Below are 16,810 nucleotides of genomic sequence, written 5' to 3'. Positions count from 1 at the left end.
TAAATCATCTTCATTCAGACCACCACATTGATCTTTTATCTGGTGTTCAATAGAGATTTACTCTTGATAGGGTAATTTGAGTTCATATGCATGGGGGAAGTTAAGAATCTTACCAGAAGGAAGATGTCATGACAATACATGTCACTATGGTGTGACTGGCTTAACTGACATAGCTTTGTAAAGATCTCCTTCTGTGAAAATAAGGCCCATTTGCAAATTAATTAGTTTCTGGTGGCAGCTTGATAGCTGACCTAAAGTTTTTAGAATGGAAAAACAATCGGATTAGTGTGTGCTTTACAAAAAGCCATTGCAGCATTGGAGTGCCGTTTTTTCCAATCTACTGAAGACAAATTGAAGGAAACTCTCTTGCTATGGAGAGGCAGCAATGAAGGTTAACTTTGAAATAACTATAGTAACAGAAAGACAGAAGAGCCCTATGGTCCATTGAATTTGACCATCCCACTTGATTCTTGCTGCACTGTGTGTGTATACAATACAGCGGCAAATGGAACCCCACATGATATGCAAATTATCCCTACATTCATTAACTGGTTACAAAAAAAGATGCTAAAGAGATTTGACTGTTGGATACGCCTTCCGTAATTCAAATGTGATGCCTGGTCCATATGTCTGGGCACGCAATTAATGTTATTTTCCTTGTCACAGTATATGTGAAGAAAAGTTATACCCTTATGAGATGCAACATAAACAATTTCAGTATTAATAATCTTTAAAAAGGGTAGCATCTTTTTTTTACAAGTACCTTGCCAGGTACATTTTGTTTTATCCCGATATTACCAGGCCACTCTGGTTTGAACTTTTTTTGCTTTTCATTATCCTGTTCTACATTTAGGTAAGTCCTATAAAAATCAATGATTGAGAGATATAAATCTTACCACCTTCAGTAAATCATCTTCAGTCAGACCACCACATTGAACTTTTATTTTATTAGGTGCAGTCCTAATAAGGGACTGTAATAATTCTACTAATTAGGGCAGTGATGTCATGCAATGTCAAGCAACCTTAATGTACATTATATAAAGGAATAGAATGTTTCAAGGTACCACATTTCACAGTTATCCTAGAACATATCACCACTTCTCACATGATAACAGGCTATATTTTCCTGCTATTATTTACTTATTATCAGACATTTTACTGCTCCTGCAAGTAATGTCACCTTTCACTAATGTCTGACTCAACTGTGCTTTATCTGAGTTATCACACCTAACTGATTGACTGGTTTATGCAGCATCAAAATAACATTATTGTCGGTTTGAATCCCAACCACTGCACCATCTGCCTGGAGTTTGCATGTTCTCCCTGTGGCTGCATGGGTTTTCGCTGGGTACTCTGGTTTCCTCCCACACTCCAAAGACATGCTAGTAGATTAATTGGCTCCTATCTAAATTGGCCCTAGTATGTATGAATGTGAGTTAGAGACCTTAGACTGCACACTACTTGAGGGTCAGGGACTGATACAAATATATCTATATATATATATCTATATATATATATATATATATATATATGTGTGTGTGTGTGCTGTGTAAATTGACGGCGCTATATAAGTAAAGACTTGTTCCTCATATGTTATTTCCTCTATTTTATTTAAATTGTAAGCTATTGATGGCCTTCTCACCTTTTGGATCATTGACTGATATATTATATTAGGGTTCATTCACATCAGGTTTAATGAGCTACGTTGATCAGCATTGATTTATGCAGGCTCAACACAGGGACATATTAAAAAACAATGGTTTTCTAAGTGCTTTGTTCACATGGCACATGTGTGTTCCTGTGCATTGTGCAAAATGCAGCATGTCTGCATTTTTACACAACACACAACAATGCATGTAAACACACTGCAATGCATCACATGTGCTGTTGTGAAATAAAGTTGAATAAAGGGAAAATGTAAACACTGCAATATTTTGTAACAACTATCCACCTATCCTACTCAACTCACACCAACACTTCCATTATGTGGACCATAGCACATTCACTGGTATGAATAGACCCTTAAAATTCACCAGCTAAAAAACAAATAATCAAAGTATTCACAGCTAGGCAACTGGACTTTTGAGAAGGAGGACAGAGATGGTAGTCCACATGCATCTTTTGTAACAAATGCATGATAATTCTTGTATGTTTTTGTTTGTGATTTATTCAGATTGAAAAATGCTGCAAAATATTTTGGTGCTATATACTGTACATAAATAACATGGCCTGTATACTGTGAACAGCAAGTGCAAACATATTCGCTTTTGAACATTGTCCATTGTTTATTGTGCTACTGTATTCTTTTAGATAACTGCAGCTTTTACAGAGACTTATAGGCTAAGTTCACCTTTTGGAATATGTTACATGTTCCACCCATTTTTAGGCTGAAACATGTAACATGTTGCAGCTTCTGCTGCTATTTCCACCAAAATCCTCCCCAAGTGTGACAGCAGGCAGGGATCTTCTCCCTGCACCCGCTGTAACTTTTTGAAAAGAGTGTTGCTTTATGGAGCTCTGCCCACACAGTTGCATCCAGTTTCCTGTGAATGAATGAACTACAAGTCCCTCCCGCCAGCCACCCCTGATAGCTTGCAGTTTTGAATGAACTGTGAGGGTGATGATGAGAGCTCTCGTAGTTCATTCACAAGCCCTGCAGATTTCAAGCACACAGCCTGTGTGGAGTATGGGCATAAAGCTGAAAGGCTTGTCTGCAGAAGCCTGTTGTTACATACCTGATTCACTGCCCATGGGTGTAATGCTTTCCAGGTTCCTGCAGGAAAAAAAAAAATAAATGCTGGCCATAGATGGATTGAAATTCAGCCATTTCAGCACAGACTGGCTAAATTTTGATTTGTGTATGATTGTCCCCATACGACAGAAGTCAATCAATAGATCAATATCTGTTGAATAGACAAGCCAGATCACCTTTATCAATCAGAAGCTGCAGCAACTGATCATTGTTTCCTGAGTCAGAATCTGGTGGGGGGGATTCCTCCATCCACTTTGCTTGCATGGATGGAGAAATGTTTGTTTTTTTCATTCAGACCCCTGGCTGCACCAAGCCATCCATGGACAGCTTTAGAACTTTTGTTGTTATCCTACATTCTACTGTTCTGTAAGTAGTAACATTTATTTTCACTTTTTTATGATAGTTTGTATACATTGATGAAAATAAAGTTTGGCAAGCTACAGCAGGTTGTACAACAGCCAAACTGTTGTTGTTCAATCATGTAAATTCTGTTTGTAAATCTGTGCAGAAGTAATAGTAATGTTATAATTGTCATAAAAAATATTATACCCCATGTCTGCAAGCAATAATCTTCACTGTTTTATTAGTTGACTGCAGCAATTTTCATTCGGAGATAATTAAGTAGTGATTTTTTTGCTCTAAAGGAAGCAGTTACAACTGGACTCATGATCTCAATATTCAATCTTTAATTACTATAAGGATGCTGGTTTACTTTTCACTTAAGATTTATAGTTCTCCATTTTTTATATTTACTTACTTTGTCAGATCCCAGACCCATTTGTCAAGAGGTCCAAGTCACCTGAAGCCTGACATTTACTTCCTTGCAACGTCTTGACTTAAGTCAGTGTGCTCTCAGAAGGTGTATAAAGTCAGAAAGATGACAAGCAGCACCTATCAGGCTTCAGGTAACCTCTGACCCCTTGATTGCAGTCTTGATCAATTCCTTTTTCTGATTCACTTCCCTGTATAATCTTTAATTTGTTCCACAAAAGATCACTTCACAATAACAAGTGAGGACTGTAATCTTTTCAAGGAAAATATCTGGGAATTCAGTTCAGGGAAGTCATTTTGACAAGTGTAGTTTAAAATTAACTGCTCAATAGCTCTATCAGTCTGAAAATTGGCCATTATTTTATTGTTTTTAATAAACCATGTAAAAAGCATTTTCAAAGTTCTGTTGTTAAGTTAATGATGCGTTAAAGATGAAAAACTATCTAATGTTTGTAAAATGAGTAAAAACACACACATGTTTTTGTTTAGACATTTTGTGGCGTTAGCGTAGGTATTTAGCGTAGCGTAGGTATAGGTACAGTTGAAAGGCTCTCAGACATGCAGTGCACTGTTGTTGTCTGGAGGTTCTAAACATAAAATACAATTTAGGATGAAATGTGACATAATATTTTACAATGGACTAAAAGATGGACAGACTACATAAGGCAGACTGCTTTCATCTGATCTTAACGTTCCGTGTTTCTGTTTCTCGTCTTTTTAAGAGAAGCATTCCTTGTTTGTTATTTCCTGTCAAAAGCAGATTGTATTGGCTTAACTTTTTCCTATTTACAGTGTTTGATGCAAACCGTATTTTACTGTAGCAGTATATACCAAAGGACAATGGTGGGTTACCATTTAAAGTCCAGTTGAAGCCTATACAAAAATACTTGGATACATTCAACACAGTGCAATAGGGTAAAATGCTACATTTCTTATTGTGCTTATTAGTCATATTGCTTCCCAGTACCAGACCAAAATCCTAGGTACAGGCAAAAGACTGCACTGTGGAAATCCATGTTCTTGTGTGAGAGCAAAGATCTCTGTGCAGGGAGGCACTCCCTGTTGAGTCACATCTAGTCCCTACAAATCAGCAGGTAGGATGAGACTTGCTGAATGCTAAGCTCTAGCTGTAACTCTATGGTGGGCATGTCAGACCATTGAAGAGAGACCATTGCACTCACACAGAGCACATAAATCCTACTCAGCAGTTCACAAACTTCAAGATGCTTCAGATTAACATAAGTAGGCCAGAGATAAATGTCACACGATGTGAAAATGAATGTGAATTTTGACCACAGATATGTTTAATGGAGCCATATTCACATAAATATGTCCGCTTTCAGGAAGCAAACCTATTCTAACAAACAGCGCTTGCAAACTGTAATCTTGAGACTGGCTTGTGAGCTTTTTATTGGATAGAGTTCTTCTGACACTAATTCAACATGCGCTAGTTGATGTGAATTGCTTGGCTGAGAGTTTGAGCTCCTGGTGGAATAGTCTGAACACCTTGCATATGGTTGTTTCACATTGTTGTCTGTTAAACCTGTGCTTTTCTGTGTTTGTGATAAAAATTATTATGTTTGCATCTCCTACCTGTTTTCCAGAATCACCAAAATTCACATTTCTATGCAACATATTACTTTAGTAAAGGGTTTAGAAACAAGTGTAAAAGGAAATGTGCTGAGGGTAGATGGAAAAAAATCTATTGTGCTTTGTAGTGTTATATTAACTACTTGCCAACCGCAGATAGCCGAATGACGGCTACACTGCGGCCAGCCAGTTCTGGGAGGGTGTCATATGACGTCCTGCCAGAACGTGCTCTCCTACGGACACAGATGATCACGTGATGTGGTAAAAGGCCAATCACAGCGGCCTTTTACCAAGTGATCAGCCGTGTCCAATGACACGCTGATCACCGGGAAATGCAATTGCCGGTTCTCGGGTGCACTTACAGCGTGAGGAAAATACTGCAGAGAACCGGCAGTTGTCAGAGCGGGGATCGGCACCGATCATCAGGGCACTGATGATCAGTGCCCTGATGATCGGTGCCCAGCAGTACCATCCACCTGTGCTCAGCAGTGCCGTCCACCTGTGCTCAGCAGTGCGCCCACCTGTGCCCAGCAGTGCACCCTCCTGTGTCCAGCAGTGCACCCACCTGTGCCACCCAGCAGTGCCACCTACCTGTGCCCAGAAGTGCCACCTACCTGTGCCCACTCACCTGTGCCCACCAGTGCCACTCACCTGTGCCCACCAGTGCCACCCACCAGTGCCCATCAGTGCATCCCAGCAGTGCTGCCAGTCAGTGCCACCAGTCAGTGCCCAGCGGTTGTGCCAGTCAGTACCCAGCAGTTGCGCCAGTCATTGCCTAGCAGTGCTGCCAGTCAGTGCCCAGCAGTGATGCCAGTCAGTGCCACCTATCATTGCTGTCTATCAGTGCCGCCTATCCGTGACACCTCATTAGTGTTGCCTATCAGTGCCGCCTATCCGTGACACCTCATCAGTGCCGCCTATCAGTGTCGCCTATCAGCGCCCATCAGTGCTGCCTATCAGTGCCACCTATCAGTGCCCATCAGTGCTGCCTCATCAATGCACATCAGTGAAGGAGAAAAATTACCTGTTTGATAAATTTTATAATAGAAACAAAGAAAGTTTTTTTTTTTTTTACAATTTTTTGTTTATAGTGCAAAAAGTAAAGTGCCCAGTGGCGATTAAATACCACCAAAAGAAAGCTCTATTTGTGAGAAAAAAATAATAAAAATTTCATATGGGTACGATCTTGCATGACTGCGCAATTGTCAATCAAATTGCGACAACGCTGAAAGCTGAAAATTGGCCTGGTAAAGAAAGGGGTATAAGTGCCCGGTAGGCAAGTGGTTAAATAACTAATTCTGGCTTCCTCAGATGTTCATGTCTTCTGCTTACCCTAACTGCTTACCTATGTGCTAGCCTAGGGTGCAAACAAAGTTAGGACGATTTCTGGTATGCCTTTTTTGATACAACTTTATATGTAGATTTATGTGTCTGCATGCAGCCTTCTAACCCCTTCCACCTAGCCTCGGGAGGGTGGAACAGACTTCCTGATCACATAACCACTGTAATTGTCCGTATGCCTGCTCTTGATCATGACTAGAGACCAGCTTAGTCACTGTGCTTGGAGTGTGTAATGAGTATCTGCCCACGCAGAAACCTCAACCTTCCATGGTTTCAGTAAGGAAGGCCCTTGGACTTCATAGTTTTTAGAGACTGAAGATCAGATTGTAGTGTGTATGGTAAGCCTAAAACAGATTATTTAATTTTAACAAACTATTTTTGATATTTATATTATTGAACAATTTATATTATTGTCAAAACTTTGTTTGTGTCTTGGTGTCCATTATAACTGAAAGTAAAAGAAAATCCCAAATTTTTAGTGATCACCTGACCAGGAATAGAGTGGAAATCTTCTGCTGTGGAAACTAGTTCTGGTGACTACCATGGATTTACCTCAATTTTCTGTTGTAACTAAAGTACAAAAGTGAAGGGAAATCTGCCCAATGGGATACAGATGGCCAAAAAGCCCAGAAAGTATTATAACCCTCCCTTACTCTAGCCAAAGTTTAAAAAAGTTTTGCCTTTAGTACTAATGTAAGCAATGCATTTTATGACTCCTTCAAGGCCAACACCTCATGTACCCACTAAAGCAATCCTTATCTTCAGATTAAATATACCTCTTCCACTTTGTACACACCTTTCTATAACATTTATGTACTGCCGAACGTTACATATATTAAAATTTTTTTCTAGATTTAAATAGATAATAAACAGATATTCAGATGACATATAAGAATCCTGGAGAATAAGGAATTCCAGTTAAATTTTCCAAAGCAATGAAGAAATCCTGTATACCAGTAATGTTCTGGATCATGATCTGCTATTTGTTAGCAATAATGAAAAGTGGAAGTACTAACTCTGGGAGTCCATTACATTAGCACATGCTCTATGTGGAATAATTTTGAACACCTTCCAAGGTTCATTTAAAATTAAGAACCAGGTGGTGGAATTCATTGGAAATATGAATTGTTGGTCATTCTGGCACAAGTAGTAATTTTTATGAGTTTATAGGGAATAGTAAAACACCAATGAGTGAAGGAGTTACAAAGCAGATTGATTTTTAGAGCTTTTATTATGACCAAGATACTTTAAATAGCAGATATCCTGTCTCAAGTGCTTAACAATGCAAACAAAGTCATAAAAAGCAAAATAGAAAAAGTCAAGACAAAGTCAAATTGTCTGAACCTGGAAAAGAAAATCCATCATTGCATTCATTGTTTTTTGCCGGGGCAATGAATAAAAATAAATGCTTTCAGTTGCTTTTGTAGCAAGCTGTAGCTACAAATGAGTTTTCATTGTGCTTGAAAGATGAATTAGGCACCAGGAAAGATTCAGCTAGTAATCAGTCAATGTCTATTTTGGCAAGTCAAGAGAACAAGAAATGTGTGGTGTCATTGTACATCACAAGTAAATGGGGATGCCACCCAAATGCTTCAAATACGGAAATTTGTAAGTTGAACATTTACCTTATGCCAAATGAGAAGTCCAAGCCAGGCAACCACTAATGAGATTCTCTTGTTTCATTCCTTTCCTTTGGACTTGATGCTTGGCAAATCTAGTATTACTTTACTACCATTCTAAATTAAGTTAGTGATTCAAATGTTCTGTCTAAAACTAATGTAACCAGTGAAACTGTAAAAACTGTAAGCAAAATGAAATTTGTTTACATTTTAACTATACCACTTTTTAGTTTTAAAATTAGGTTATCTTTTTTTTTTCATTCTAAAGTTTGATTTGCTTAGTTTAGCATATTTCTGATTGTTTTTTTTCTGGAAATGTGGAGGACTCCCAGTTGCTGTTTCCTGAAAAACATGAATCATTCTGGCAATCTTTAATCATTTTACATGTATTCTTTTTCATATAGGTGTCTGTATGTGTTACTGTGTTAGGCATGTGTTTTATTTCAACTAAGGACAATATATGTCTTTTAAACACCTTTACTAGCAAGTATGGGATGTGCTGAAAATCAGGGTTGTTTTTGTTTTTGATGCATTATATATTTTATTTTAATTATACCTAAATTACAATGAACTTGACTATCCTTCATTTGATATTTTGTATTTCAGCATTCAGCAGTTTGATTAAGTAGAATAAAAACAGCACTCAGTAAAATTTATTTCTGCTGCATGGTGTAACAGGGTTCTTTAAAATTAATATATGTTGAAGAACTCAAATGCTCAGAGTGTCTTAATTTCTAACAAAAGTAGCTTCAAGGAAAAAGAAAAATGTTCTGTTTGAGTCATTACAACAGCAAAAGGCTTACCTATTTTGCATATGCTGGGTAGACCCTTTACACAAATAGCACTGTGCTCATTGATTTAACTTATAAAATATAAAACTGTATATAAAAATATATTTTTTTTTGTAAACTGTATATAAAAAATATAAAACTGTATATAAAAATAGACAGTATTTATAATTCTGTATCCAAACTTTGATATATGAAAATATGCTACTCAGAAAACTAAAGACATTAGGGCCCCTTTGAGATGGGGCTGACTCCTGCTCAGCAGCGGATCTCTCCACTGATCTCCACTGAGTAGGCGGATGACAGGTCCGTGTCTGCTATGCAGAGCGGACACAGGCACAGCCTGCTGTTTTCTATGGGGTGGTTGGATGGAAACGGACCACCTGTCCATTTCCATCTGACTGTCATCCAATCTGGCAGATCACTGTGAAATGGATCCCCATCCATTTGTTTGTAGCTTACAGGATTGGATCAGATGTCGGCAGGTGTCAGCGGAAACATGTCCGCTGACACCCGCTGCTCCATAGAGAGCTATGGATGTTCTGACGGGTCTGCCTGAAAAACTGACAAGCGGACCTGATTGGACCTTCAGTGTGAAGGGAGCCTAAATTTAATTTCATAAACCACTCTGCTGCTTAATCAGTAGACTTGAGAGTTAACAGTTTGGTAACAATTTTAATGCAGGGTTATTCACGCATTATGCAAGAAAATTTTAGCATGCCAAATCTACACACCTGTGAGGTTGAGTGATGCAAACTTATTACATATCCATATAATTATAAACATTACAACCCCTAAAGAAAAGGACAAATACATAAATTATTAAACTCCATTCTTAACAGGTTGGGAGATAAAAAAAAGAAATAAAAGTTATTGGGTCAGCATAAAAAGGAAAGAGAAAAGGGTGAAAATAAAGGTATGGTCCAGCATCTATAGATATACAAATTATTATGTTTTAAATCTGACCTAAAGCCATTTAAGGTAAGGTTTCCTATGTTGTCTTTTATCTTGTTTTCCATTTTAATGTATCCCATACCACGGTGTTCAGATAAGCAGAGTTATATGGTTGTTCATGACATATTTCCTGTCAGTGTATATTGATCAATAGAAAAAATAAAAATGTTTCCTTATTCTTTCCAGATCCCAGGTTTGTTGGTGCATATTTAGTACCAGAAAGTGACAACCCAGAAGATGATAAAGTCTACTTTTTCTTTCGTGAAAATGCAATAGATGGTGAACATACTGGAAAGGCCACACATGCTCGAATAGGACAGCTTTGCAAGGTAAACCAGAATTATAAACAAATCTGTGAATAATGTCCAAGGATAACCTGTAGTCTGTCAAAAGTCATAAAATGTCCCTTTATATCTCTTTGGTAATTCACCTGATGTATAAATTAATGTATAAAAAAAGTTAATAAATGAAGAAATGTAAATAACAACATGGAAACTGGTGCAATCTCCCAGAAATCTCCCAGAATTCCATCCTTTCTGTATTATTAGAATTTAGGGATGAGCAAATGAGCCTGGGATCAGTTCATGGGCCATTGTAAACTCTGAAAATTGCAAACTTAATCCAAACCCCACTAAGGGTGGTGAATGCTAAAAATCAGTTCTTACCATTTTCAATGATAATAGGCAAGGGACTGTATAACAAAGGGCATGGGGAGCTGGGCACCATGTACCAATGCCAAAAAAAAGGACTTTCTTCTTTATGCAACTTTGAGGACCACAGGGAAAATCACCAATCCTTTCAATTACCTGCTTGGAAGATGTGGTGTTACAGAACTGTACAACTCTTACAGATAGTATCAGAGATACTGTATTATGGCATTACATATTTTGCATGTGTAATACATTTACTTGTACAGTTGTTTTTTGGCTTAAACACAGCATTGGCAGCACTCTAAATTATTACAACTTAAAAAAAATAATGGGACACACTTGAAGTGCAGAGAGAGAGCTCGGAATGTGGATGTTTATTGAGGAACTGGGGTATGAGGGGGATGGCTTTAGGACACAGCATAGGAAGACAGTCCATGGAAAAGCAATGGGCAGAGCATGAATAAACAGTGAATATGTAGCTAAATGGCCCAGAAAATTATCTTCAGAGCAGTAATAGGCACAGCAAGAGGAGGTGATTCACAGGGCAGTAGAATGGCACAACAAGGGTTAAGTGTCCATGAAGGAGAAATATGGCACAGCAAAAGGAAAACAGTTCACAGCGCAACACTATGGCATGACAATGGGAAATGATCCTCAGAATGGTAAAATGATCCTCAGAATGGTAATAAAATAGCAAGGGGAGATGATCTTCAGAGGAAGTAATAGGCACAGCAAGGAGAGGAGATCCTCAGGGCAGTAGGATGGCACAAGGATAAGTGTCATGGACAGCAAAAGGGAAGCAGTCCACAGGGCAACAATAAGACAAGTGGTCCAAAGACTCATGCTGTGGATGCTGTATGGCCCCAGGCTGCTTTTTAGGTGGTCTATGTGACAGATGAGTGATTCAGAAAGGTCTGTAGAGGCAGGTCCCTGGGTAGGTGTCTCCTGGATCTGGAGCAAGAGGAGCACTTGGCACCCTGGCCATGGATCAGCAGCCAAGGAGAGCAGAGGGCACAAACAGAGAGGTGACTGGGTAATGTGAGTCAGAGGCAGCTCCTGGGTGCCCAATCTCAGTTTGGAGTCTTCACAGACGTATGTAACATCCAGGGTGATTTGCAAAAGAATAAATCATTGGGTTCCCCAGACCAGGAAGATATACCTGAGCTGGGGAGTGAACTTGTGGTCCAAAAGTATCAGATTGCCTAGGCAACAGTCCCCGTCCCTTCCCACATGGCCACATCAGGTGCTTGGCTGAGGGAAAGCTGTTTGTCTCAAGCTGGGCACAGCACAGGAAGAGGAGTGTGCCGTGCCCACTAAATCCTGATTTTTAGGTTATTTTTCATGCAACACCTAATATTTTTTCCAATAAAGGGGTTGAATTGACTGGTCGAAGTATCAGCCAAAATAGATCTAAATGCTGAAGGAAAGTTTACTCTTGAAAACAATAAAGCTAAACCCCTCAACTTTATACCAATTGGGCAATGGCAAAATAAGTTCATAGTATAAATAGTGAGCTCTTTTTATCATAGTGATACACTATATTTTGATTTGGCTATGTTTATGCAATGCAACCCTTCCCATATAATCTATCAAAAATCCATAACCTTCTTTTTCCTCCTTCTCCTCAAGGGAGCATAGTAGCCTTTCTGTGTGCTTGCTATTGCACGTTTTTCCTCCTTCTGAAGGATACATACCTTTCTCCTCCTCCAGGGTTCATAGCAGCTATGTTTTTTGGCCTGCTAATGCACCCATTAGCACCATGAGGACAGAAAAGTTACAATGTCTAGATGGTACACTAGGGGATTGACAAGACAATATTGAGGTCCAAGCAGGGGTCTAGGCAGGCCCTCTACTTGTACACTCCATCTGACCTAGTACACACTATACTTGAGCCACTGTTTACCTGGCTTTGCAGCCAAAATTATGACTGCTTTAATCTTTAAATGTTCATAGCTAATTGCTTTTCGGTTCACACTCTGTGGAGAACACTGATTTCCTCCTATATAAAATAAGTATACAGCGCTAATGTGAGTAAAATCAAGTAAAGAAACAAATAAATAAATATTGCACAATATCATATGTTTAAATATGATTTCCTCCTACTCATTATCCTGACAGCGTATATTGTCGTCCTGGACTTCCAGCAGAAGCAGGACAGCCCTGGAACTGTCGAGAGCAGAAAAGGGTCTGGAGGGGGGCTGCACCCTGCACATTCTGTAAAAGTGATTGGGCAGCGCTATACCTGCCCAGTCTGGGAAGAAAAAAAGACCAGGATACAGGGCATAAGACAATATGGTTAAGTGGTTAAGAGATTAAAATTAAAGTTACTTATTTCACATAATCCAGAAATGCACACTATGTAAGCAGCTTTAGTAAGCAGCAGTCCACTTTTAATCAAGAAGTCAAAATTGTAGTGTAATATTTCACTGAAAAAAGGCAGCTCATGCACACTATGTGGGGTGCTTTAATATGCCACAGCTGTACAGGGAGAAAACAGGCAGGTTTATAATCAGGAAATCATAATTAGAGTGTTTTATTACACAGGAAATAAAGCCAGAAATATTGCACAGAGTCCATGTATAATCTAGTAAAGAGTTTTATAAAATTACTACTAGAAAGGAAAGCACAGGATTATTAATAGGTTCATATACGCAAACGAAGGTCAGGAGGGTAAATAAGCTGAATATTATTTAAGGTCTCATTCACATGGGTGTAAAGTCTGTCAGCACCCGGATCCGTGCATTGGACCTGCGTGAACATGCACTCTGTGCATGAAGGTTCCTGCAGGTCTGGGCAACCAGTTACTTGTGTGTGTATCCCGGTCGACTGAAGATGGTTCTTAGTACAGGCATACAGATTAGTACGTCCCTGTGAATGAAATCTTAAAAGAACAAAAAAGGAGTTAATTTATATGCATACATTTTAACTGCAGTAGATTTTTTTAGAAGTTACAGTATTTTTTTATAGAATTAGGTTATTCAGTAGCATTTTGCTATTCAAATGGTTACTTTTTTCAATACACATATGTTTTAGGATTGTTCTGTCAAAGTTGTATATGCATGTTTAACCCTCATTTTAACATGCCATCCTTCATCACCTGACATGTAAACAGTTTTCTGTGATCCTACACTTGTTGTCCTGCTCTGCTCCAAGATATACACCTGTACGTTACAATATAGCTTTACAGGCTATAAAGATGTCACCATGAATTACTACTTTGTAATTCAATATGTAGCAGCTACAAATATGTAGTTTGTATCTGAAACAAATGTATAAGCTTCTTATTACACAATTTCTAAACAGTCACTGTTACTTACAATATTTAATTTAAACATTTTCTTTAAATACAGAATTATTATTGGCATATTTAATGGCAGCTATTTTCATGTTTGTATTTAATTTACTGGAATAAAACCTGTCAAGTCATTTGTTACCTATCCCAACCAAGGCTCAATCCATAACTTTAGCTATAGCTGACAATGTGACTGTTGTGGCACCCAGAAGCACAAGGGGCCCACACCTGCTTGGCTGCACAGTGATTTAGGACGGGGACAATTAGCATTTGTAAAATAAAGATAAAATAAATACCTGTTTAGTTCAGGAACCTCAGTGATTGCTATGTGTGCAATTAGTACTCTGTATAAATAGCAGAATCACCTTTAGGATGACAACTAGAGAGGCAGGTGTCCCTTAACACTTTTATTTGGGACCTCATTATACATAGTTATTGCACTGACTGTTGTAATAGGTGCATGTAGTTGAATCCCCAAAATGGGTAAATCCCCTTCCACCATATATTCACTCCACTTGTTGCATTAAATTATAAAACAAATGAACTATCCAACGAGGACAGGTACTGATTGAGAACCAGAGGAGCACAGATTTAGCTGTTTGAGTCCCCCAAAAATAAAGCCAGTGAATTGCTTGTGTCACCCTTAACTTGGTATATCAAGTTGCCCTTTGAAATAACCTAAACATACAACCCCAGCGTCTTGTGTCTAAGATTGTATTATGGTAGTGTTGTCAGCTATGTCTTCTTTTTATACTCTAAAGTATATCACTTTAATTCTACTTTTATTTCTGCTTTTATCAATTACATAAAAAGACAGAGTAGGTTACTTTGATAAGCTTGAGCTCATAAATATCATCCGCACTCACCTTTTATTCTCTGCTTAGGGCTTTCTCTGTACTATAAATATTCCTAGTCTTGAGTCCCGGAGCTTTTAACCTTTGTTATCTTTGAAATATTTTAACACTAGCCAAAGTCATCCTTGAACAAACTTCTCTTAAGTAAGAATCCCTTGAACTCAGGGAAATGACTGCATATCTCTAATCCATACAGTGTATGCATGAATATAGCAAGACATGCAGAAAAAATATATATTGTTGTAACTGACTTGCTATTTTGATTGTTTAAATGTAACCACAGTTTCATATGATATACATTAATATTCCTATGTAAAACTGATAAACACACATCTGACTCTTTCTCTCTATACAGTACATATACTGCATATATATACACTGTATTTTTCGCTCCATAAGACGCACCTGACCATAAGACGCACCTAGGTTTTAGAGGAGAAAAACAAGAAAAAAAATATTCTGAACCAATGGACTGCAGACACAGTACAGGAAGTGGCCAGACACTGCTGACATACTACAGGAGATGACCAGAGACTGCAGACAGTACAAGAGATGACCAAAGACTGCGGACACAGTACAGGAGATGACCAGAGACTGCGGACACAGTACAGGAGATGACCAGAGACTGCAGACAGTACAGGAGATGGACCAGAGACTGTGGACATAGTACAGAAGATGACCAGAGACTGCGGACAGTACAAGAGATGACCAAAGACTGCGGACACAGTACAGGAGATGACCAGAGACTGCGGACACAGTACAGGAGATGACCAGAGACTGCAGACAGTACAGGAGATGGACCAGAGACTGTGGACATAGTACAGAAGATGACCAGAGACTGCGGACACAGCACAGGAGATGACCAGAGATTGCGGACACAGTACAGGAGATGGACCAGAGACTGCAGACACAGTACAGGAGATGGACCAGAGACTGCGGACACAGTACAGGAGATGGACCAGAGACTGCGGACACAGTACAGGAGATGGACCAGAGACTGTGGACACAGTACAGGAGATGGACCAGAGACTGTGGACACAGTACAGGAGATGACCAGAGACTGCAGACAGTACAGGAGATGACCAGAGTCTGCGGACAGTACAGATGACCAGAGACTGTGGACAGTACAGATGACCAGAGACTGTGGACAGTACAGATGACCAGAGACTGTGGACAGTACAGATGACCAGAGACTGCAGACAGTACAGATGACCAGAGACTGCAGACAGTACAGGGGATGACCAGAGACTGCAGAAAGTACAGAGCATGACCAGACACTGCGGACCTTTAGGGAGGGAAGGGGAGCGGGTACCTGAATTTGACACTTCCACTTCCACGGAGCTCTCCTTCCTATACTGTGTGCACCCAGCTTTGACAGCCGGGTGCCCACTGCGCATGCGCGAGAAGCGCTGCGCTTTGTGAATGGCCCCGTCGTCTCCTGGGACCTGTCATGTGTCCCAGAAGACACCGGACCATTCACAAAGCGCAGCGCTTCTCGTGCATGCGCAGTGGGCACCCGGCTGTCACAGATGCCAGGGCGGGAAGAAGTCGGCACGGGAAGACTACAACGCTGGAACGAGGAACAGGTGAGTTCCTGCCGCAGAGAACAGCTGAGCGGCCGGCCCGGTATTCTGACATGGTGGCGGCGGAAATACCAAACCGGCCGCTTTATATTCGCTCCATAAGATGCACTGACATTTTCCCCCCTTTTTTGGGGGGAAAAAAGTGCTTCTTATGGAGCGAAAAATACGGTATATATATACTGATTGGAAATCCTACCTTTCAATATGTATTAATAAAAATAACATAATAAAATTAAAAAGAATATCTTCAAGGATATTAAAATATATTTTACGTCTGTAAGGTCCTATAAACAGAGTCAGTGTTTATTCTAGTTGCATCTGGATAAAATCCCTTAAATAATTGAACTTCACACCCCTGTTGGTGTTATCTTCTCACAATGTATCTGCAGTGCTTTTGGTGCCCTTTATTTTTAAATATAATATGTTGTGATTGGTTGCAATTAGGTCTCATTCAAATCGGTGCACTAATCCAAAAACCAATGCGAATGACCATTTTCAGGTGTTCTGTGCAGGATTGTGCAGACAGCCTTTTCAAATCAATGACAGGTGGTCAGCTGCATGGACGTGCACAAATCTCCATGCACATCCTGTACATCCATATGGGACTGATGCACAG

The 16,810-nt window shown here is 39.4% G+C and overlaps 1 protein-coding gene across 1 annotated transcript in view; it reads left to right on the top strand.

Moving 5' to 3' along the window:
- SEMA3A (semaphorin 3A) overlaps positions 1-16,810 on the top strand; it is a 340,089-nt gene that overhangs the window by 221,467 nt on the left and 101,812 nt on the right. Inside the window, exon 7 of the mRNA XM_089685956.1 lies at positions 10,002-10,144. Coding sequence (XP_089542082.1) covers positions 10,002-10,144 — 143 coding nt within the window. The remainder of the gene's footprint in view (positions 1-10,001; positions 10,145-16,810) is intronic.

This window comes from Staurois parvus, unplaced genomic scaffold, assembly GCF_062004578.1.
Source record: "Staurois parvus isolate SC_StPar_1 unplaced genomic scaffold, SC_StPar_1.0 ptg000019l, whole genome shotgun sequence".
NCBI lineage: Eukaryota > Metazoa > Chordata > Amphibia > Anura > Ranidae > Staurois > Staurois parvus.
Note: the sequence above shows the minus strand (reverse complement) of the source record. Positions and strands in the feature narration are given on the sequence as shown.